Raw genomic sequence first — 26,652 nt, 5'->3', positions numbered from 1 at the left:
ACCTCCGGATTGAAAGTCGCACGCTCTTACCGCTAGGCCACCAGCGCTTTTTTGGCCACCACACACATTTTCTAATGTTTCAAATAAACTTTTTTGGTTTCATAATAAGTGCTTACGATTTTATTTTACTATACATAACTCCCATTGAGGTATACTAGTATTTCATATTTATAACAGCAATCAACTCGAAACTGAAAGTAGGTTTCACCAATCAACGAATAGGTCGTCCGGCAATTATGTGAGAGAAATGCGAATGTTCCATGTTACGACACTAGTATTAGGCTGCATCTGACTTGGGACTAGTACTAAACATGTTTTACTATGTAATCAAGTTTTAGTACTGAAGGGCCCTCAACCTGGAGGGACGACTGGTCTGTAGACACTATAAAACACTAAATTAAGAATGACTCACGCAACACCAACTACTTCTCGAGTCATATAACTTGACTAAACGCAATTTTAGCACATAGGTACACCACTTAATTTTTACAAGATTTTTATAGGTGTTATAAGCGAATCCGAGAGAAATTAGATCGCTATAGTGTGTCGACAGACCATAATTAAAACTCGTAGCACGTCTACGGAGTATCTAATACTCCGTGATGTAGAAGTAGTAGTGCGTCTGTGCCAAAAAATACGGAGGTCACAAAAACATGTCAATGTCAAAACCTCATTAATTTAGTGTAAATGAATGGTGATGGTTTGCTACAAATCAAATCAATCATAAAAAATCGTAAATATATATTTTTTTATATTTAAGGGCATCCTGTTTCTCAAAAGAAAAAGAAACGAAACCCTTATAGGATCACTCGTGCGTCTGTCTGTCTGTCCGTCTGTCGCAGCCTTTATTTCCGAAACTACTGGGTCTAAAATTTTGAAAAAAATACACAAAATAGTTCTTCACACACCCACACACACACAGGAAAACCTATTAGAAATGTGCAGTCAAGCGTAAGTCGGACTTAATTACTTAGTTTTTAATCCGACCCCTACGGATTTTTTACAGACATTTCAATCACGTTTCATATACAAATTACATTGCTAAAAATTGTGTAATGTACGGAACCCTTGGAACGCGAGTCCGACTCACACTTGGTCGGTTTTTATTATAACTTTAATATTTGCAGTTTTGCAGTGCATAGATATTATGAAAATATATTTCATGTATGACGACTGTTGCAGGTTGTCCCTGGAAGTAATTTATTATATTGTACAGGAATGTAGCGGAGGAATGCTCTTACCTGTTACATAGGTTTTCAATTTAGTCTGACCCTTTCAAGTTCATGGAAAAGCTACTTTGTTGATTTACATTTAAAATATCTTAATTAATAAACAATTTGACAATAAATAAATTTAATTTCAAAACCGCGCATACAATTATTATATTTGTTTTATTTGTATTATTCAGTTTGCTGAAAACTAAAAAAAATATAATTTATAAAACTATCAACACATTTATTTTTAGTTACACTGGTCAAAACGTCCGTAAAACCTGTAGAGCAAATAAGCAAAAATTTATTTTAAACACATTAAAAAAACCGGCCGATTTTACGTTAAATCAATTCTTAATTATAATTCTAAATTAACGTTACTGTCAGTTCACTTCTTTTTTTCCTTCAGCTTAAAAACAACAAAAACATTTCAGAAAAAAGACGTATTATTTATAGTTATACATCGTTTTTACCTCTCTATTCGATTTGGAATTTTTTCTTGACATTTCCTGTATAATTGTAGGTATTTAACACTTGTATCGCTGTAAACGAGATGACAATGGCATTGAGGTTGAGCTGATTTAGAGGCAGCCGCGTAAAGGAGATGAACGAAAATTTATTGTTTATCAGCAAATAGAGTCCAATACTGAATATTGTGGCAAACAAGAAGCCCGCTGTATTGTGTTGTTTATCTGGCTAAAATGAAAACAGCCATTTTATTCGTTTTCAACAGCAGCGATGATAATAATAAAGAAGTCGGAAATGTCATTCTAATCTTACAATGTTTAACGTAGTTTAAAAAAAGACATTTCCTTTAAAATGGACTCTTATTTACCTTCCAAAATTATTTTCACCACACCAACTGGTTTATTCAAATGTGAGGCAAAGTAATCAAATGCAAATTTTGAATTGTTTTCTTATGTTTGCTGTTTTGAATGATAAATATTTAATAACATTCATTTTGAATTGATTTGCTTTGATCTTGTTTGGTATTTTACAGTTAGTATTTTCCTTGTGTTGGTGTTTGAAAAATTTTGTGTTTCACTCGGTGGCAAAATTTATTTAATCGCTACGGTTGTGGTTCAATTTGGGAATTTTCGCTTGCTCGCTTATCAATATTAGCACGAGAGGTTAAACGACAACTTTGCCCCCTTGTAAAACTAATAACTATTAAAATTAAATTAAATATTCGTTTATTTCAGGCCTGGGGACCATAAAAATGTTGTTAGTAACAATAACAATTTAAAGTAACACTATACAATTTTCTTAAGGCACTCAACTTGACATACCAATATTTAACTATTGTGTAATTAGCTATTCAGTTTAAAATATTGATTAGTATTAATACTTATTTAATAAATGGCTGTCCTCGAATATTAATTTATTATATTAATGAATTTATAACGGAAATATAAAGAGTTGACTTGTACTTCTTGTTGGTTGGAAAGCTAGTTAATTATGATGAATTGAATTACGAGTAATTAATGCGTTGAACGTACTTAAATTTTTGTCTACATTTTATAAGATAAATAATACAAGATTAAGAAATTAAGTATTAGGCAATTATTATGTAACTAAACTAACATCCATGGGACACTTCCCATACTAAAGTGCCCATTCTCCTTCATTATAAAGTAACACTATACAATTTTATGAAGCCACACAACACATCATAAAAAATTGACTATTGTGTAATTAGCAATTGCTTTAATTATTATTAAGTGTGTCAACAATAATTTGCTGTCCCCGAATATTAATTTATTATATCGATGTATTAAATTATGATAGTTTGAATTACGAGCATGCGTTAAGCGTACTTAAATAAGTATTTTTGTTAGAATTTTGTAACAAAAATAATAAAACTTTAAGTACCTATTTCATTAATACTAATTACTCTAATTAGCACTAAACAAATCTCGTTAAATTTTATAGGAACAACAACAATAAACTTAGTGTTAACGCTACCCTAGTTTTAAAACTTTTTTATGTGAATTTTAAACGAATCCATAAAATTAATTTAAAAACTCTTGAAACTCTTCGAATGCACTTTTCTATGGATATTATTTTTAATATGAAGCTACCAAGTGTCATTATTCCTATTTATAACTAAATTATATACATATTAAAATAGAAAACAACATAAAGAAAAATATGCTGCAACCTGGTTTACAGAAAAATAGCTGTTTAATATTGTTTTTCTTAATTTCTTTGAATTTTTTCATGCATAGAATGATACCAGTACAAGTATATCCATTTAATTTTTCCTTTAATTGCGATATAAAAAATGCGCTATAATCTTAACGCACTCTAGACTCTTTTTAGGAAGACTTATAAATCTTATAATCTAAACTTGCGTACTATTTAATCCCTGTCCTAATTATCCTTCCACCACCACCACCTTCACAATAAAAAGTTAAAAATAAACGATACCACCCGTCACCTCGCACGTTTAATTCAACCCGTCACGTGAACGTGTCACACATCTCCATGAATATTTTTCCGCCGGAAGTTTTACGCTATCAAACTTACCTGATAGCCGAGAGGAGCGCGGGAAAACACTGAGCGGCTCCTGTCCCGATATGATCGCGCGCATCGGTTCTAATAACTAAGTTTTGAAGCATGCAAGCCTTATATAGGCGCGGAGAAAACCCGCCCACCACCGCCCCTGGGGGCGGCGCTCGCAGCATCCGTGTGAACTCTCCGGAACTTAAGAAACTTCATCTAACTGATTTGTGAGTTGTGATCCAAGCACACACACTTGTAATTGGTATAAATCTGCATGTCTTCATAAATAGTCTTGACAAAAAAATCTTTCTTTTTTTTATTTCTTTTTCAACGCCATAACACTAAGAAAAACTAATTTCTTCAACTATTATAAGACGTAAAATGATGCTTCTCAACAGAAAACCTATTTCATTAGTATAAAAATAAATAAAATTTATAGGACAATCTTACATAAATCATCCTAGTCCCACAGTAAGCTATACTAAAAAACGTAGTAAATAATATAATACTGTATGTATAGATAAATAGATTTATTCCTGAGTATTTAATACACAATATCAAATACTCAGGAATAAATATCCGAGCTCACCACACAAATAAACATCCTTACTGGGTTTTAAACCCACGGCCTCCAGCTTCTTAGGTCCTCCTCTTTTCGGTGGTACGAAACTAACCACCGAAAAGAGGAGGAACTGAGGAGGCCGTCAAAAAGAATATGATCTTGGTACCATACTTAAACAAATAAACATATACACACATATTGATATCAGTCCAAATTGATTCAGTAGTAGTAGTAGTAAATCACTTTATTGTACAAAACAAAAATTGATAACATGAAATTCATATAAATTGAGGTACAAAGGCGAGCTTATCCCTATAAGGGATTTCTTCCAGCTAACCTTAGAGTAAATGAGTGGAAAATTCGAATTTCGAATTCATTAAGGTTAGCATAGCAAACAAGGCCCCAGATTATCAATTTGTCAGTGGCATGGGCAATAGGCTTAAAAAATCTGCCCTGCTCTACTATGCACTACAGCCGTTAATGTACAGTCGCCATCAGATATATCGGAGCGGCCAAGGTGCTCACAGATAACAAATATCTGAACACGCCACTATTGTCAAGGCGCTAGGTGCGTGTTCAGATATTTTTGAGCACCTCGGCCGCTCTGAAATATCTGATGGCGACTGTACCATATTGTCGCGCAACAAGTTGCGAACTCAAACTGGCTGTTACGGATATTATGCGTGGTGGAACAGAACAAGGGACATGCGGTTAGTGAGAATATGAGCTTTCATTTAAGCCAATAAAGGTTTTTATAAGTACACATCCTACCAACTGCGCCATACAAGTAAGATATCTAAATGCATGAAATCAGAGCTCATCGTAGGAAATACATATGTATATATTTCACCCCCCCCCCCCCGTCAGATCCCCCTTCCTTATTTTTCTTTCCTTTATTAAAGGTACTCGTTTAGTTGGATGATAATTTTTACCTCCATTTTGCTTCATGCATTTTATTAATTTCATGTAAGTCATTTACTTCAGTTCAATAATACAAGCAGCATTATATTTGTAGAATGTCACTTATAACAACACATAATGTCACCTACCTATATAAAATAATCCTACATCCTAAGGGACGCTTAGTTTTTTATCTTCATCTTAAAGCGACAGCTGAAATGATAATTTATAACAGCTAGGTACCATTACTTCGTTCAAATACATTTATTTTCTATTTACAGTCCATTAACGGGAAGTTTCAACAACGATAAAATAACAGATGAAGATTTTTTGTACTCTCGTTATGTAAAAGTATTTAGGAAATACATTTTCATTTTGCAAAGGGAAACTGTTTCGTATTATAAAATTCTAAGCCTATCCCACCTTCAAGTGTAAACCAGATAAACTAGACATAGGGGAAAACCGTAATTTATTAAAACATAAATTATATTATTTATTTAAAAAGAACTTCAACAATGAGCAATGACCATGTCTACTTGTCTTCGCCTAACTTGTAACTAACAGATTTTAAGCATTATAGAATCAGTTTTATTTGGATATTTATCTAATTGCCGTAATTTTAAATACATAATTAAATTAAATTTCTATGCCTTAAGCGGACAGATGCAGGATTTATCCCTACAATTCTTCTAAAAAGTAAAACGATTAAAATCATTATATTATTTAGCAGATTTTTTATACAGTGAAATATTTTTACCCCGATTCAAACTTATTTACTAACCTTAAAAACGTATTTTTCTTGTAAATACTCTTCATCGACTCCATTTCATTATATTATTGCTTGCAATCAATTTATTCGAGATACAAAAATATTTTCGTCCAAATCATTTTAAGGCACCAGAAAAAGGAGATATTGAGTTTCCTTTCCAATAAAACATCCTATTTCCCAGCGGAGGTGTCGACTTACCTAATCGTAATTGTATAATTTACCTGTCTAGATACTATAATATGTATAACCTATATATATAATAAATGTAACACGTATTTCTTTAGTGTTACAACATAAGACTAAGTTTAATATCGTTCCAATAAGTGATAAAAAAATACCTACCAATGCTAAAAATTATGCAATTTGTTTAATGTACGGTCAAGGAATTTAATTTCAGTCTCACCTTACCATTTCGTACCTTGCCACAGTGACAATTAGTACCTATGGGGTCCCTAGCGACTTTTTTTTGTTCTTTTTTTCGTAAATGCACACAAAACATTACACGTCAGGAACAGTTTGAAGGAAGCAAAAATACTAACATAGATTCATTTCAAATTGATTTTCAATGTGTCAAGGTACGAAATGGTACTAAAACTAAATTCTTTAACTGTAGGTGTCACTGGATACGTAATAATGATAATCGAACACAAATTAAGCCGAAAAAACTACGGATAATCCATAGGCCAACAAACACATCATAAAATACCTCTAAAAACTAAAAGCCCACTAGTCAAATGAAGCCCTAGTTTCCTATAAACCTCGTGAAATATACAGGATGTTATATTTTAAGTGCGACGTGTCCGAGCCACAGAACAACCCCGAGTGTTGGCACCCAGGGGACGAATTATCTGAACTGTCGGCCTTAAGGATGATACACTTTAACCGTTGGCAAAACGAAGAGTTATCATACTTATGAGCTTCCTAGTCAGATATATCCTTATACGAAGAGAAATATACAGTTATACGTGTTTTGATACTTTGTATATAACTATATTGTTTGTCATCTCTCGTCTACTTCAAAAGTTTAATTCAATGCTATCTCATTGAGTAAACAGTCGGCTAGGTTAGTCACTTGGTAAAATTTTGGTGGTTATTGACAATTTTTGGGTTAACAATGATTAGTTTGGAGTTATTTGCTTTAATAGGATAGCAAGATGTTAAAATGTTGGTTATCATTTTACATTAAAATGGAATTTTAATTTAGGTGATCATTTACCTACTATTTTTGGGTTAACAATTATTAGTTTGGTGTCATTTGCTGTAATAGGATAGCAAGATGTAAAAAATTTGGTTATCATTTCAGATTAAATGGAGTTTTTTTTTATACTACGTCGGTGGCAAACAAGCATACGGAGCAAGCATAGAAGTTTCAAATTTGATGATCATTTACTATTTTTGGGTTAACAATGATTAGTTTGGTGTCATTTAGTTTAATAGGATAAGAAAGTATACAAAACTTTATAATCATTTAACATTAAAATGGAATTTAAATTTTGGTGATATTTATTATTTTTGGTGGTAAAAATGATATTTTTGATAATTTTTTTACTATATCTGGTGATTAGTTAAATACAAGCCTTTTTATACCATTTTTAAATATTTAAGTGTTTATTTCAGTACTCTTTCATCCTAATGTAATTGAAACCTGATCGAATTACAGCGATAATCAATCATTTGTTACGGCGCACTTCAGACCGATTAAGCAAATGTTTACGCAAAAAGTAATTAAAAGGCGATTTATACGCCGAGTCAATCTTCCCGCGCGACATGGGACCTATTTGCAGAGACAAAAACATTAATTGAACCATTTTTATGCAACATTGTACATTATGAAGTATATTATGGTCAGCAGAAACTGACACAACATGAGCCCGATTCAGAATTATTAACTTGTTACTGTTTTGATCTTATTTTGATACGACAATGAAGATCGCTCATGCTGGTTGGTGCATGCGATGTTAAGTGAAAACAGTGCGTGAGATCACCTTCAAGGTCGTACCATAAACACTTTAAAACCATAACAAGTTGCTAAATTTGAATCAGGCTCCAGGATGACAAATGCGAATGAAAGTTATGAGATCATTACCTCTTTATTCTTATTTAAATTTCAATTGGCGTTTTCAATAAATGATTGTCTCTGGGCTAGGACCTCTTTGTCTCGAGAAATTCACAGAGGGAGACGTGGCTACTATTTGGGTGAATTACAAAAAAAAAAGTGTAAGTAAGCATAGTTAAAAGTATCTTTAATTATCTTACGTGAATCGATTCCATTAAATTACGAAAATTAACTATGTAAATTGTATTGGATTGTATTTATTGTACTTAATTCATACACATATTATGTCTATAGCAAACGCTAACACACTTTCATGCATATTATAACTTACATAGTAACAACTTAACTGGCGTAAAACAATGAAACCAATTAACTTTAGACTAGGTAATTACAAGTTAACTATGTAATAAATATTTGTAATTCACCCATATGACATAAATGACGTAATGTATGTTAAATTTTGAAAGTCAGAAGATCGACATGATGACACAAATTCAAATTTTACCAGTAAGATTCCTACAGTTATAGTACTTATCTGTCATTCATTACAGCTTCACCGCGCATAACAACAATAAGGCCATTGGGCTATGCGGTTTAAGAGGAATTTCCTCCCGCGGACGCTTCGGCTGAGGAATGAGCTCCCTGCCGAGGTTTTCCCGAGGGACTACAGTATGGGGTTCTTCAAAAAAGGAGTGTACAGGTTTTTAAAGGGTCGGCAACTGCTGCTGACTGCTTACCATCAGGCGGGCCGTATGCTTGTTTGCCACCGTCGTGGTATTAAAAAAAACTCATTTAATAATTACCGTATAATCGCGCTATAAATACCAAGTTCAAACTATAGTCTGTTTATTTACTATAAAGTAACTACTACGCCATACATTTTCTATGCAAGAAACAAATGAGCGTTCCATAACTATTGTCTATGGGCAGTACTTCATAGTTAAAATAAAAAAGAATATAAGTATATAGTTGTTTTTCAACGTGGTCAGAGATTTGTGATTTGCGAGTACCCTGCTAAGCAAATAAAGTAAAGCAAAAATAGTAAGTTTTGTGCGATGTAAGATGTAAGCTATTGGCTGGTTAATTAGTAATCCGCGCTCTACACGCACTTATTCTGGTAGTTTATGCGCACATTTTACGCCTGGCTGGAGGCGGGAGGCGTTTTATCACACGTCGTTACAAGAGATAGGAACAACAAGTTTATAGATGTTACGGTCTACCACGCGGCCGGACAGAAACAAGTAAAATTATACTTGTGTAATGTTTGTGATTGTTAGAACCTCAGAAGGAAGGAAACCTTATAACATGAGTACTTTATTCGTCAGTTTAGGTCAAGTTAGTGTGTTTGTCTGTCTATCAAGTTCCTTGTTCTCAATAACTTTTTAACATATCACGTTAAAATTAATATAAATAATGAATATAAGGTCTGCTGTCCATTGAAGATGTAAAGAAATCTAACTTCTTAGTCGATACTAACAAAAGATACTTTCATTCATGCATTCTTACAAAAAACAAAATTATAGTTTTACCTAGGGTACCTACTTTCCGTTGGCCTAGAAACATAAAATGTTTCAAGAAACATTGTCTCCATTATTTTATACCACAAGTAAAAAGATAAGTCTACAAACCGTCAATTATTATTCATAAAAAATGCTTTTTTTCGATTACATAATCAACTTGCCTAATGTTTTCAATTAATGACAAAGTTGCTACCTCCAACTAGTATATATTTTTCGGTATTTTCATAGTTTATGAACTTCGGTATTGTTACTTAGTTAAACCCTCGGTGCGCGATTCCAACTCGCACTTGCCCATTTTTAAATGTCAACTACCCAACCCACCACTTTGAAAATTAATGATGAAAGATGCCGAACCTATGTTACGGCAAAGGTTTAGGTGCTTGCCACACTTGGCACACTTGGTCACTAAATTAAGCCGTATTCTATGTCTGTATTTATAACCCTAATTAATATTATAATGTAAAATAAATTAAATTAAGTTAAATTAAATTTATTTATTGTCGGATAACAAATGATCCATTTATAAGAAATCTTAAAAATAACATATTGTATGCTAGTTTATCGTATTGCATGCTAGTTTTATTAATGAATTTTTATGCCTGCAATGATATTGTGTCTGTGTTTTATTTATAATAGTTGTTCGAGTATGTATGTACCTACATAAACCTACACAAATATGATACAATTTTACTGAGAATGAGACCCTCTCATATATAAACTACACCAAATATTCACCACTTCATACGTAAACATTTTATGAATGAAATGAAAGTCGCCCCTGAACCTCTCGGCTCCCACGGATATTACTTATTCTGTGCCCACGGCTCGTCTTCATCTCTTCTCGAGTAATAAAAGCGTAAACAAACTAAACGCGCCTCTACACCTGCAAACATTTCTCTTTCACTATAGCAAATTTATTGAAATCTAGTCCGCTCTCTTGCGCTTTAGCGCAACGCGTGCAAAGTTGCAGTAGAGATAAGTACAAAAATATGAACTGGTACTGTTGACATTTTCTACCCGTTCAGTAACGTCAAACGTAGAATCCAGGTACGAGTATGTACAACACCGGTCCGCCTGGCTAAATGAGCTGCACTTATGTCACTATACAAATACAATAGTGGGTATCCCATCATGAATGTCACATTATAGATAAAATATAGAAGAAAAAGAAAGAAGATTCATGACGATCACAACACATGTATAGACAACAACAGCAAGAAAAAAAAGAAACTGCAATGCAACTCAGCATAATGCTGGCTATAAAGCATTAGTGAGGTCTCCATTTCATATATGTTTTATTGTTCTTAGACTTTCGTTATTTCTTTTTAGCTTTATTTCTCTAGAATAGCGAAGTCACTGAATGGCGTTATTACTGTTATTAGTGCTTAGCTGAGACCAATCGTCATCTACAACATTTTTGAGAAATGTCAAAAAGCGATTGTCTCTGTTAGTTATGTGTCTTGGTTGTGAGCAACAATTCGCTGCATATCGGTTCTGCCCATATCTTACCACATGAATGAGCCGGTATGCAGAAAGAGTATACTTATTATAAAAATCATATACCTACAACTATGCCTGGTTTTATTTTAAGCTTTCTTTACTTATTTATACAAATCTGATACTTAACTGTACAGTGTTATCCATTTGTTTTCTTTAAAAAAATGTTTAAGCAAATTCATAATCCGCAATGATCTAATTTTGAAGAGGTAACGACAAGCTTACTCTTTTAAACCTTTTATTATTAAGTTAGAGGGCATTTAAATTATTACCCTAGCTAGCGGTATTTACCTTCACAAGTACGGCTCTCGCTCTTTTAACTAGTCAAGTATTCTCAGAACAAAATAAATAGACCTCTCAGTTCTTCACTTTGTCGGTTTTAGATATTAGATTAATATGTGTAGGTGTACGAGTACTTACAGGGGCCATTTTGACTGAGTTATAAACAATAATTAATGGCTACCAACGAACAACCCCCTGCTAGTATTTGTTGATGTATTCCATGATTTTATGTCCAAACTAGCTTTTGCCTGCTACTTCGTCGCATAGACAAAAATTCCATTTAGATCAAACATTTGTTATGTGTTTTTCCGTGTTCAATTTATTAATTCATATTCATATATCTTTATTGTGTCCATGTTCATTTTTACATATGATGGTATTGAAACATTATAAAGTCGGTACATGGTACCCTGTTAGGGCATGGCAATATAATCTTAATACTAATGGTGACTATTTACAAATAATACTAGACTTGATGTAACATAATTTGAGATTACATTGCAAAATTCATTGTAATAAATTACATAAATCTTAATTTAATGGGATCGGGATTTATGAGGCATTACTTATTTTATAATTGTACAATTTATCATTATAAAAGCTCAATAATAGGTAATAATAATAAAAAAAAGAGATTATAGAGTTACTTGTACATATTTTATTATTTGGCAAGCGTAATACGTGTTTACGAATAATTACGGTTAATGATTTTATGAGGTACCCATTAATAGATTATTATGGATTAAATTACTGGTAAATGTATTGTGTATGGTGGTATCAGAAATCGCTGTTCAACGAAATATGGATACAGTGTGGAAAAAATTAATGGGCCCTGGAGGTAAAGTACCTTAAAACCTTAAGTTAGCTCATTTTACTTAAACCTTAAATTAGCTTATTTTACTTAAAGGAATCATTCTTTTATTTTTTAAAAGAAACAAATCTGCATTCAAAGATTTTTTTTATACGCTTGTCTCACCCGGGAATCGAACCGACTTAAAATTCAAAAAATACTCAATATTAAAAAAGCATTAAAATTAACTGTGTCGACTAATGGAATAAAATAGCGAAAGATTATTTTTTTTATTTTTAGTCGGTTCGATTCCCGGGCGCGACTAAGCAAATAAAAAAAAATCGTTGAATGAAGATTTGTTTCTTTTTAAAAATTATAATAACGGTGTATTATAATTGACAGTTTATTTTTATTTTTATTGTTGTTGATACTTAATTTGTACAAAATTAGTTTAAGTAAGTTAAGTCAGGTATACCGGGTGTTTCCTGTAACAGGACTGGAGCAATAAATTAAACTGTAGGCTGTACGCCTCAAACTGACCAACATTTGTTCAGCATCTTTTTATGATTATGAAATTTTTAGATCATACCTTTTTCATACTAATTAAATATTATTTTCAATGTACGCTGCCATCTGTGTGTTTGACGTTGCTTGTCACCCTTTAAAAATAACAAATTTTGCAATACATTGCGTCTTAAAATAAACTTTAAAGTGTAATGAAAATCAAAACACAAGTAATTTTCAAAAATCGTTAAACAATTGTTGGTCAGTTTGAGGAGTACAGCCTACAGTTTAATTGATTGCTCCTGTTACAGGAAACACCCGGTATATTACACTAAAATTTGCATGTTGCGTAGTCAATTAAGAAAGATGGGACTTGAAAATGCATATTTTATAGAAACAACTTGTATTTTTAACGCAAATAAATGATTATGATTTTGATTCTATGGCAATATATTTTTGTAACTGGAAGAAAAAGTCAGACAAAACTATAAGGAACCTTGGTATTTATACTTTATTTGCCTAATTATGTAGAAAAGGAGGTAAAACCACCCACTTTTCTAGTAGCATTTCCGGGTCCGGGTCAAAATATGGGCCATGTCCATGTCCAGATCCGGGTCCGGGTCCGAGTCCGGGTCTAAATTTGGGTCCGGGTACGTAACGAAGAGAACAAATCGCCAAACGTGAACTGCGTCATTGAAGAGTTCCATTCTAATCATCATTCATTCACTTTTTTAAATGAAAGTGCTTGATTTGTTGATGAAAATACTAAAATCACTATATGTATGCCTTTCATATTTGAAGTTTCCTCGAGTCCTCATGAATCCCAGCATCAGAACTGCGTTTTGACTAAAACGGGACCAATCTGTATGTATATGCTGACAATCAAAAAAAGAATTTACATAATCGGTCTAGAAACGACGGAAACGACTATGTTATATGACTTATATTCAAAAGGAGGTTATCAATTCGGTTGTTTTTTTTTTTAATGTTTGTTACATCATAAAATATATGATAGTTAATAGTATCACTAACATAGGTTAAGCATTTTGGTAATAAGCTACTAATACATTATTAAGCTACTAATATATACATATAATTTATATTCCGAAATAAATGATTATTTAATTTAATTTAATTTAATTTGACATTTGGAAGCGCGCTTACGGCGCGTTATAAAATTAAAAACACGGTGTGCGTAGGCCCTAAGCGTGGTTGGTGTCAAACTTTTCGAATCAAACCAACCTTCCCTTGAGTAATATTGCAACCTAAATAGCAAAATTGCGCAAGCATAGTTCTGTGCCTGACATTTGACACGTACCCGTGCCCAATATGCCCATATTGCCCATAAACGGCACGTAGACGTACATCAAGTCAGCTGTCGCGGTAATTCCCGGCAGAGTTCCGAGATCTAATACCATGATAATACGCAACACTTTTCACTCATCCATCATTTCGTCCCTTTATATGAAAAGCTACAAAAACGCTGATTTAGCAAACAAGTCGGGTCCTTTTTCGGGCGTTATACGCCTACAGTATTTTATATAATTTGTATTTTCACTTTGACCCATTAGGGAATTTTGCGTCTTGTTTTATTTTGCGAGTTTTTATCGCATTTGATAACTTAGTTAAAAGGGTGAATGCAGTATCGAAAGGAAGTTGTTTTTTCCGTTTCCCTTAATCACCTCCATATTTTTAACAAAATATTTCCTTGTTCTCGATGTTGATTTGATAACCTTGACGGATAAGATAAAAAATTACGCGTTTTTTACTACTCGGTGCAGTTAGCAAGATCGCGGTTATTTCCTCTTCAAGGAAGTTTGACTGTACGTAATTAATTTACTAAAATTATTTTTCATTTTTGCTACGACCTTGTGGTGAACTTCTCTCGAATCACTCTGGTGAAGTGCAAATGCCCAAGCCTGATAAAAACCTGATAATTATTAGCTTCTCTTTAGGTACACAATACACATTAATCTACTTGCTAGTAACTGCGTTGTATGTTTCTTAGTATAGGAACCACAATAGGTAATATTAGAGGAAATACTCAATTAGAATATTAAGAATTCATATTCATATGTATTTTGAATTAATTAATGTAACTGAAGTTGGCTAACCAATTCCATTAACTCCACTAACTACCCTTCAACGAAAACCATATATAATGTATGGTTAACTATTAGTTACGTTTAGCCTGTTATGTACAGTTTTACTTGTAGGTGAAAAATAATTTTATTTTATTTTATTTATTTAAGGATCACCAACGGATAATACATCTACACAAATACATAAGAACAAGGATAATTAACATTACAGATGTTTAGCCACTTATAGGTGACCACAGCTCACACATGTTCATTTCAAAGAGAGTATATAAACAACCATGTACCATGGGATTAAATGTAGATAATCTGAAGTTATGTGTACACAAATTATATCTTATGTACTTCTTATGAATTAGTCTTATAAAAGTTTCGGTTAATAAGGCCTAGTTATATGTGCATCACGCAATAAAACCCATACCATTCAAGTAACGAATTTTCTGAAAATAATGTTTCGTACAGAAATTATAATAAATAAGCGTAAACAACGGTGTACATCGTTTTGGGCAGACGGTCGGGGCCCGGGGTCAATATGATTATGTCGCCTGACTATTAATAGGCAGTGTGCAGCGGCGCGAGCCATCGATCCTCGACACACCTCCGGCCACGGTGTTTAAAACGTGCATATCATAGGAACTCGTGTAGACTAAGGGGATTGTCAGATAAGAGACGAATTTCCTATTATACAGACACCTACAATTATACCTTACTCAATTATGAGCGCATAAATGTAAAACACGCGCAATACAATTTTTTTTTTTGTAACAATCAGACATTTTGCGCACTCGTCTGATATGCAAGATTTTATTGAATAAATTGATACGTACGGCCCAGATCCGCTTATTTATACTAATATTCAATTTCAAGATTTTGCCTGGGCTTTGTAGTTTTACAAATAAGTTCTAGGAAATACACATGAGTCGACATTGTAAAAACATGGCCCGTATTCGCCCTATTTTTTGATTAGGTATTTCTACCTGACTACGACGAAGCAAAAGGAGGTTTATTATTTTAGATTTAATTTTCAAAGGACTATGCGTCAAAATAGTCCAAAAACCAACAGAGTTATCTCATTTATAAGGCATTTTTTTCATTATATGGGCACCAAGCGGAATTCCATTGGAAAACTGAGATATTGGTATTTTAGCCAAAATGTCGTCACCCTTATTACCTTGGCAATAAAGTCCACCGCCGGGCAAGCGTGGTAAACCATTCGCCGCGGTACGCGAAAATCTACCCAGCAGCAATTAATTTACTTACTTGGACTCTATTGTCTAGGTAATAAGGGTGACGACATTTTGACTAAAATACAATATCTCAGTTCTGCAATGGAATTCCGCTTGGTGCCCAATGTGCTAATAGAACAAAATGAAGTACATAGAAATACCTATCTAATGACCTAACTTTTATTTCTGTTAGTTTTTGGACCAGGCTTTATACAAAGTTGCCCATGGTCCTTTTACATGTGTCAGGCGTTTTTGTTCATTTTATCAGTTGAGTTACCTCTCTAAGCTTCAAACCCGGAACCTCATGCATGCAGGGTCACTACCGAATAGGCCGTTTAATAGTACTCGTAGACTTGATATAATAAGCAATCTAAACTGCCAGGCTTCATAGTGGATACGAGAAACACGCTTGGTAACATGCATCCATTCGCAGTCTACGCACGTGTTAGGCCGTAACCGCATTTGCCACCAAGATAGACACTATAGACAGTGCCAATATTTACTTAATGCTGTAGTGTAGACAAATCATTTAATTACGGTCTTGACTAATATCGATGTCATACTCGCGGGCAGAAGCTAGTTTGTAATTAGGCGGGGTTATAAACAGTCAGATAATTGTTTGGAGGCCTAATGGCCTGGCATTAAAATCAAGCTGACTGAACCAATGTTTAGTTGTTGAAACTAAGATACCTATATACCAACTTCTGTGATAGTCTAAGCCAACAAAGTAACTGCGAAACCAGCAGTGGTCTGTGATAGTTTTGACTCATAGCGCATTAAACTTAAGTAAGAACTTTGTTGTCCAAAACCCCTTTTAATTGTACAGTCAGTATCAATAGTAGGGGATAAATCAACGAACCGAAAGTTTCTGACATGCCCTAATAGTACCTATTACAAATATATACTACTATACTATTAAGCTAAAGAAACTCGCTCGTAGGTACTTTATTACTGCGAGTAATATCAAATCAATATCATGTCACGATAAGACTTTAAAGTTACAATGCCGCTCTAGCTTATGTGCATCAAATTTTTGGCTTTATCAAACTCCCGAAATTTCGGTTTGCACACAGACAACGATCAAGTAAAAATGAAAAATGCTTTTACTTTAGAAAAATCATAAAATAAATTTTCCCAAATGATGTGTTTCATGAGGTCTGCTACATATTGTAATAAATTGGCACCATGTTGGAATAAACTTATCATTCTCATTTAAACATCTACGTCACAGTCTACGTGCCTACCACCTGTTGTGACACGTGTGACCCGAGCTCATGGTAGATTCTCCAACGAATGGAGCTCGCGTAGCGCGGGATATTGCATGACACGTGTAGGGCGGCGAGAGGGCATTGATTTTAATGCATTATACTTACACTATCGACTAATTATATTTATTCATCATAATATTCAGTGACATATTATCTCATCTATTTAATTCGCCATATATTTGTCACGCCTGGATGATTACGATTACAACGTATACGCAGGTATCGTATGCGTCGACGTTAACACTAACGACGACGTTAACGACGTTCGATGAGGACTCTAGGGTGCTTAGCCAACGTGTCAATCTTAACGCTCCGTAGCGTAGCGTAGTCATCTCTCTTTATCACTCATCCATATTAGTGCGACAGTGACAGTTGCGTTTCGTTCGCTACGGAGCGTTAACGATTGGCACGTTGGCTACGCACCCAGAAAAGGACGCAAGGGCGTTAAGCCGTGGGAATGAATCCGGGACAATGCTAGGAAGATGATGAAGTAGCGCTTAAAAACAAAAAAAAACGAAAACTTCTACAAAGCTCAATGGGGTACCTTGTAATTAAAATTACCTATTTAAGTGGGTTCTAGGTATAAATAAATCGTTTGGAAATAAATTTTCATAATGGTTTAGATAATTTTAACTGCTTTGATTACTTAAATATTACTAAATAACTCAACACTCAGAAAAAAGGTCTTAAGTATTTATAATTCAAAGTTAGATACCTTCTGAAACACAAAGAAACTTCTTATTTATTGCTAAAATAACGTTAGACTGTGCTTGCTATTAAATGTTTTGGTAAAGACAAATCCATTAACATTGTGACGTCGTAAACCTAAATGGACTGATATGACTCGTGGTGAGGATTTACGATATACAGTACAAAATATCTAATATATTATAATCAACGCTACTGCCATTTAATTTATAACCTAGAATAGTAATAGGAGTAAGATAGTAGAAAGTTCTGTAATCCGGTTACAGAACTTTCACTACACAAATTAGCGCCATCGAGCGTGCTGTTCGAAAATAAAAGGCCTGTGCACACCGGATGCGTGTGCGTTGGCAAATACAGATCTTTATTAGAGACGGCACACCGCTTGTGCGTGCACGGCTCCAATATTTTAGCGCACGCGCACGTGTATATATTTACGCCCACGCAGCTGTTGGCTCTGGCCTTAACCAAATATTGACTGACAAAACAACAATACCTCAACTTTTTAGAAACTTTTTATTCATATCCAAACGACTAAAGTAATTGTGAGACAATCTATCAAAAATAAATAAATTTTAAATAAACAGGTGTATTGCTAGCTGATTTGTGGTCCTAGTTGAATGTAAACCTTACCTTCGCGCGACCGTAAGATTGACAATATTGTCTTTTTAAACTATAGTTATTTTCTTACAGAAAATACTATGTAGAATTTTAAATTACGACTGATATAAATATCCAACCTCGCACATCTCTAGCCGCCGCAATATAAAGTGTACGCTGACATCTTGAAGAATTGATTCGCGTGAGCATTCTACTAAGCAGGCTGCCCTTCTCGTCCAACTAGTAACGATCCATCTTCACGTACTAACCCACCGTTTGTGGCCTGCATTTTTAGATTAGGGTATTCATGATTCATAACGGTACGCAACAGGACTTTTTGTACTAGTAGAATAATTTTGATATTTAGGTAAATAAGTATATAAAGTTTCCGCACGAATACCATGGAATTGGGGACTGAGAAAGAGGATTATATGTGTCTCTGCGGCCGGATACCTGGCGGTGTTGGTGCGTGAACTGTATATTACATTAAAATCCTTCATGTCTACCTCTCTTAAGACTATAGACTCTCACTACTCTCAGACATGGTTTTCTAACGGGCACAGGTAGAGTTAGGTTGTGGGTATTATTAAGAACCTTTTGCGCGGGACAGTATAAAAGGGGTTTAATTTATATTGTGTAAGAAGTTTACCTTTTAAAGTTTTAATATAAACCTAGACAAGGGGCTTTTCTCCCTAGTAAAAAACGCCCCTTTTTATCATTTCGAGTTAAAACGAAAGAATAATAATGAATATTAATAAGATTAAACAAAGGAAGCTTAGTTTCAAAGATAAAATATCAACCCATCCGAAATTATTAACATTAGGTACTTATAATGGAATGTTTACAGATATGCTTATTAATTATTTAAAATTAAAAGGATTAATCCATCTCGAACAAATCTGTTGAAAATGCCCGCTATAAAATATGAATCCTTTAAAATATTTCAGTTTCTTTAGGTACTCAGGCCACTCAACGAGGTCAGAATTAATTACGCAATCGTTTTAATTAGATACGTTAATTTCTTCGCAAACAGTGGGGTTAACGAGAAACGTCTTTATTGACCGAGGGAATACCGGAATATAGCCGGTTATGCACGGGATTATCCTTACAAACTGAATCGAAAAAGAAACCTAGAGTACCTACTTACTCCTGAATCCAATTAGTGCGATGAATGTCTTGGAATATTTTTTTATAACTAAGAAAGTGGTAATATACTGTAACTGTAACAATATTGTACAATGTTATAACATCTAGGGTTTGACCACCTACACAAGTTTATAAAAACATACCAAAATTGGTCATACGTTACGTGAATTATTTATGACGAATTTCATTTTAGGGCCGAATTTCGGAAATGTCATCAGTGATCTGTTTAATGTTTGCATACATACTTTTTTCAATGCTGTGTTATTGGCAGTCATCTCATGAAAACTATGAAAACCCACTACAGCACTATACACTCACGGAAGGTCGATCATATACGTGGGTGTAATATGTATTGTAGGCATTTCCCTACCCAGGTAACAAAATGACGTCAAATGACGTCAGCGACGTCGTAATGACGTAATAATGCCGTCATTATGACGTCGCTGACATCATTTTACGTCATTTTGTTACCTGGGTAATAATTATAAAGTTAGACCAAGAAAAGTTTGCAGCGATTTTGGTGGCACGCGCGGTGCAAGTGTTATTATGAACGTCAAACTTCTATGAAATTATGACGTATAAATGGTGTCATTGAAAATGGTATTTCAATGTGGGTATCAAACATGCATTTTTGTGATAGTTTTATAACATTTCTATAAGTAATGTAACAGGCTATCCACTGAGCGTGTTAATAAATCTTAATACAACATCTCTTTGAACAAACTGTGCCAGTGTTGTCCCTTGGACAACGGGACAGAATAACAACACAAAAAAAGTTGATTCGCCCGTTTACTCCATGTGACGTTATAATCCACTTAGGAGGATTTGATTAGCTTTGGGTTTTAAGCGAACGCATTGTCTAACGCTAACGTAATATATAAAAGAAAACAGAATATATAGATGGGTTATTGGGAATGTGTTACTAAAACAAATCGGATAGTGTAACGTAAGTATCCTGACGAATATACTTCGCTATTGTGACACTCACATATATACAGTTTTATCACTACATTTTATTTGACTATACACCGTGGGCTGTTTAAACCCGACCGACTTCAACCACGTATTTCTGACGTTATTACAAGTAAATAATGTTATATTCATGAACATAGGTCCAATTACGCATTTTTTTATTTTTTTATTTTTCAAGCAAAATAAATCAATTAAGCTTAGCACTTCATTGTGAACAAATCTTTAATTGAGAGTGTGAATAAGAAAATCCAATCCCTGATCGAGAAACAGAGTAAGCAAACACGAAGCTTCAGGAACCACTCCGACACCACACGATGCACAGCGAGTGAAAAGTGAGTATGTGTCATGGATTGTTTACTAGTTTATGACAACAAATGTCAAGTATGTATGTAGGTAGTGTAAGTACAGTCGCGAATCGGAATTGTTGAGCCACTTACCTATGTTTGTTGTAACTTGGATTATTTATACAAAATTACGCCTTATTTCAATGGATTAAGGCGAAGGTATTTAAGTTATTATTCGGTCGGGTTTTAACAGCCCACGGTGTATATGACTTAGGTACGCACATTATTGCCAATTTTCCAAATGTGTCGCTTAACTTCAAACTCGGGTAAATCCATTCGATTCGATTCGAAATATCTATACTAGGTACTTATTACCTTTTCTTAATACCAAAATCGCATAATCTGACAAATGGATTTACCCGAGTTTGAAGCTAAGCGACTCATATGTAAGCTGCTTGTAGCGACACTGTCTCAGAGGTCCAAATATAATCTTGTCAGGGTTACATTGTATTTTTTAAGTGTACTTATAATCAGGCATCGTAAACTGCGAGCGAAATCCATTGAAATGACGTACTTTGACTTGACAACAACCCTAGTACTTCAATGGATTTCGCTCGCAGTTTACGATGCCTGCTTATAATGGGGTTGGCAACTGTCAAAGGTTTGCAGAGATGGCGCCATCTTAGCTTGCCCCTTTTTCTATGAGATTTGGCTTAAAGGGCTGGCATCCAGGGCATTAAAAAAACTAAAATTTGACACAATTCTAGGGATTGACAGGGCAAGCTATGCTATTTATTTCGACCGGCCAACCCCATTGATATAAACTTTAGGGCATATGTGGAAGTGTCAAAAATGACAACAATTAATCTGTGCATTGTGCTGTCATTAATTCTGCACACTTTTACGTCATAAATATGTGTACATTAAGTCGACCTTAACACATATTTTTCGGTCGGTCGGTCAGATGCATCGATATTAAATTTTCATCCTTAACTGTATTTAGGTACACATTGTAATAGAAATTTTGAAGTTATTTCTGTAAACGCATAAGTTCAGGGATATCATCAATATCATCATGCGTTGAAACAAAAGGATTCAGAATCCTAAAAAAAACTTGCAGACCTACATTAACTTCACACACACACACAACACAGCACAGTAGATATATACCAAGTAATCCATCTTAGATTAATTACAATGTCATTCGCATGCCGTGCGTAAAAAAGCGTTTTGGACGCGCTAAAAGGACACCGCTAGCCTGTCGTCGTCAGTTGATGCGTTCAAGATATGAACGTCAAGCGTGATGCCACAAGAATTCCTAAGCGGCTGGAGATAGTTCACTGCCATTGCCCCTATACTGTGTTCTAGGAACCCTCCGTGTGTTTTGGACAGGCGGGTTTCTTAGCGCAAATTGTGGAGTCAGTGGCGTGTCGCTGCCACGCGCCAATTTACCTCACTTAACTGTCTTGGAATGGTCATTTCACCTTGCAGACTATTAATAGGGATTATCGAGTAAATCAGTTTCACAGCAAAACTAGGCGCACGGGGAATTATATTCCTAGATACCTGATTGTAGACAATACATAACAAGTAATATAAAAACTACTACTACTACTACTTATAGGTATTTTTTGTCTTCGATTACCGCAATAATTACTAATGGAATAAAACAATTTGGCATGTACAGCCTTAAATATATATCGAACCGGTCTGGCCTAGTGGGTAGTGACCCTGCTTGTGAAGCCGATGGTCCTGGGTTCGCATCCCGGTAAGGGCACTTATTTGTGTGATGAGCACAAATATTTGTTCCTGAGTCATGGGTGTTTTCTATGTATATTATATATATCGTTGTCTGAGTACCCATAACACAAGCCTCTTTGGGCTTACCGTGGGACTTAGTCAATCTGTGTAAGAATGTCCTATAATATTTATTTATTATTTGTATCTCCTTCTGGATTTCACGGGCCTATAAATCCCGCTCTTTTGATAGGCTTGCGTGGGGATATAGATCCAACACGTAGAGGCCCCTTGGAGAGCTTTAATGTCATGTAGAATGCCTGCTGGAACCCGTTCACAGGTGCAACAATAGACACCCATGAACCGGTCGCAGCAGGCATTGGGACTATTGTAGAAAAAGTGAACAGTATACCGGTTTATGGATTGAAGTTTGGCTGGTCAAAAGATTGGGCTATTGCTGAGAGGTCCGGACACCTGCCATAACAATGTCTGTACACGTTATCGAGGCAGGCGGTGACTCGCCGCTGACTAGATGGGCCCCTGAAACTGCCGTCGTAAAGACGACCAGGAGCAACACCGGTGTGAGCGGCTCAGGGGTGTCGAGAGGTGTGCGCCGCTTTTTACCCAGTGACTGTTACCAGCCACTGTGCCAACTCGCGTCTTATGCATCTTTCACATCCACCCCTGGAGCATATAGCTCTTACGACTCCCCTCTGGACGGCCAATGAAGGCAAGCCAGAGCTGAGAGTCCTGCGGGTCCCCTTGGGGTCCACTCCGACCGACGAAGACTCGCCGGAGACGGAGACCCTGACCGACTCTCTGGAGCACTCGGGTCCGTGGGGTCGTCACTCCCCAACAGCTCGCCACAAGCTGCCCTGCGGGCATTTATTATTATTATTGTTATTTGTTTATTTATATATTATTGTGGTATGTACCTTGGTAGTTATGCACATCATAATTTTGAAATATTTTTCGTCAGTCTGCCGTTGACTATGAACGCTATAAAAGGGTTCGAAACGATGCGATGTATTATAAATTCATTTCATGCGATATATCCCGTGAAAATAGTTTTATTTAATGAATAAAATATTTCCAAAAAAAAACCAATCGTTTTGGATTAATATTTTTTCTGTCAGAGATGTGCCAAGCTGTGAAATCCATTAATTTGAATTATCCTTATTTTAATTATCATAGCTGTTCTGGGTTGACTGGCGGATGTTGGTAGCGTAATAAAATTGGTTTACCTTGAAATATATTCTCCTAACGGTCTTAACCTCTGTTTAATCTTTTAACATTGAAAGAGCGTGTCTTATGGCATTTTGTTTTTATAATCTAAACTTAAATAGACATTACTCGCAGTGCATCTTTCTCTATTATTAACAAGCAAGACTCACTGTAAAGGTTCTGTTCAGATTTAAAATACACTAGCATAACTGCTGCAGTATTGTCGCGCTGCAATACTGCAGAACACAAAACGGTACCGGAGTAATTTCAAACCGGGATTGAGTAGATTTTAAAGTTCGAATGTCTTTCCTGTAAAGGTAGTGATAGCGGTTCGCCAAAAAAGGCTGCAAAAGGTGTTAAAGCTATGAAAATCGGCACGATTGATCTTTAGTCCATTCCATATAAATCAATTTGACCTGAAGCACCAAAAAATTAAATAAAAAAGAGAGGAGTTATGACGTCATCTTCAGAAACCCATCGTGTGTGATATTAAATGAAAGGGCATTCTAAACCGGTTCTAAAAATATATCACATCATTACATTTCAGTCACGTGTTTTAGATAAAAATAAAAATAATTTCATTTAGTATTCTTTTTTTCAAAGTATTGAAAAATTGTACACATAAGAAATATTTAAAAAAATACTAAATGAATTTATTTTTAAAAAATTTAATGTTAATGATGAAAATAGTTATATCATTTTGTAGTATATTGTACAAAAAAATCAGTTATCTGAAGGAGCCCAAACTTGATATTTTGTGTGAAAAACTAAACAAACTATACCAACTGATGGAAACGCGCAGTTAAAGGATTATATGATTATTACGTATAATTTATGATTAACCGTATCTGCAGTAGTTCCATAAGTCTCGTAAAATAGGCAGACAAAGTAGAACTGTGTTACTTTGTAATATTGAAAAAAAAGCAATGAAATTATTTTCAAAATTGCTTTCTTGGGTTTAGATATGAGGGTATCACGTATCATTTGTGGTATATTGTAAAAAAAGTCTGCCATATCGTATCTGAAAGAGCCCGAACTTGGTATGTTTAGAAAATTATTTTAATTTTAATTGAAAACACGTGACTAAAATGTAATGATGTGTCATATTTTGTGACAGAAAGCCCTTTCATATAATACCACACACGATAGGTTTCTGAAAAAAGTAATATTTTTTTTTTCCCATACAAAAAAAAGATAATGTCATAACTCCTCTCCTTTTTATTTTATTTATTGGTGCTTCAGGTCAAATTGATTTATATGGACTAAAGATCAATCGTGCCGATTTTCATAGCTTTAACACCACTTGCAGCATTTTACTGAATTTCGGGGTGAACCGCCAGGACTAAGGGGTTATTTAAATTATTACATACCTACTCATTCCCTTTCGCCGGATACTTTTTGCTATTTAGCTATCTATTAGGAACAACATAGGTACCTATACCTTTCTCTGTCCTTCTCAGCAGAAAAAGGCTTGAAAAAGGATAGATGTAAAAAACATAGTGGCGAGACTGGCGAGGCTGCGTCAGCGCGAGCGAGGGACGCGAGAACAACTACTTGGCCACGCGCCACTTATTGCACTTATTGCCACCATCAAGGTGTAGGGGCTTTTGCCCGGGTTTACAAAGTTTCAATGGGGTTAAAGCCCACAGATTATGTAGGTAGGTTTCAATTGTACATATTTAATAAATAACTACCTAAACAGAGTATAAAAATTAAACTAACCTAAAACATAAAACCCAATCATAAAAAAAAAGTAAGTACTAACGTTAGTCTGTGGTCTGAGGTCTATGGTATATTTTCCGCATATATTCCATTAAACAATATATTCGTTTTTTATTCCATAGCTGCAATTAGAGCTAAAACCTAAACGATTGCAGCGGTATCAGCGCTTAGCTTTGTGTGTTTCTCTCGCTGTTAAACGAGCGCGTCGCTAAGATAAACCCAAACGGGTTTATCTTAGCGACGCGCTGATGCGCTAGTTGATGTTCAGTTCCCCAAGAATACTAAAACCATTACCAATACTAAAATCCAACTGACCATTTCTGCTTATTACTAATAACTTGTTACTCATAAACATCAGATTCTTCTTATGGAGCATACCATGAAATTGTCTACCGTTGTTCCGAACAAACGCGAATTTTCTAAAGATTTGCAGGTACCTAAGATAGAAGTTTCTTTTTCTGTGATACATGGTAAAAGATATGGGCACTGGTGGCCCAGTGAGTAATAAGAGCGTGCACCTTGCAATCCGGAGGTCGCGGGTCCAAACCCCAGCTCATACCAATGAGTTTTTCGAAACTTATGTACGTGATATTTTACGGTCGCTTTTCGGTGAAGGAAAACATCGTGAGGAAACCGGACTAATCCTAACAAGGCCTAGTTTCCCCTCTAGCCCAGAGGCTCTGGGTTGGAAGGTCAGATGGCAGTCACTTTCGTAAAAACTAGTGCCTACGCCAATTCTTGGGATGTGTTGCCAAGCGGACCGCAGGCAAAATGCCGGGATAACGCGAGGAAGATGATCATGATACTTACAGAAACTTGTCATATGTGCTATACACATATACTTACCTATCTTTTTTATATTATATAAATATTTATTTGCACACTACATTAAAAATAAAATACAGAATTTAAGAAAAACTTAAAAAATAATATAGTTACATGTAAAAAAAATCCGCAACGCAGGCTTCGTCAGGTGGCTACAAATGCAAATCAGCAACATGCTTCGTCCCAAAAATACCAATGATGATTCAATGAATGATGATATTCATTGATATGATATTTATATGATATTC

General features: G+C 34.8%; 2 protein-coding genes and 1 long non-coding RNA gene across 3 annotated transcripts in view; 2 read left to right on the top strand and 1 right to left on the bottom strand.

Annotated features, from left to right (window-relative positions):
- Window positions 1-3,819, bottom strand: part of LOC134743783 (short neuropeptide F) — an 86,724-nt gene extending 82,905 nt beyond the window's left edge. Inside the window, exon 1 of the mRNA XM_063677438.1 lies at window positions 3,741-3,819. Within this exon, the coding sequence (XP_063533508.1) occupies window positions 3,741-3,804 (64 nt within the window). The 5' untranslated portion in view covers window positions 3,805-3,819. The remainder of the gene's footprint in view (window positions 1-3,740) is intronic.
- Window positions 1-20,433, top strand: part of LOC134743807 (uncharacterized) — a 576,396-nt gene extending 555,963 nt beyond the window's left edge. Inside the window, exon 2 of the long non-coding RNA XR_010128037.1 lies at window positions 20,373-20,433. This is a non-coding gene — a long non-coding RNA (uncharacterized LOC134743807). The remainder of the gene's footprint in view (window positions 1-20,372) is intronic.
- LOC134743744 (uncharacterized) overlaps window positions 1-26,652 on the top strand; it is a 467,732-nt gene that overhangs the window by 92,275 nt on the left and 348,805 nt on the right. The gene's annotated exons all lie outside the window — the stretch shown is intronic.

This window comes from Cydia strobilella, chromosome 8 (assembly GCF_947568885.1).
Source record: "Cydia strobilella chromosome 8, ilCydStro3.1, whole genome shotgun sequence".
Taxonomy (NCBI): domain Eukaryota; kingdom Metazoa; phylum Arthropoda; class Insecta; order Lepidoptera; family Tortricidae; genus Cydia; species Cydia strobilella.
The sequence above is the reverse complement of the archived record's forward strand: the minus strand, read 5'-3'. Positions and strand labels throughout refer to the sequence as shown.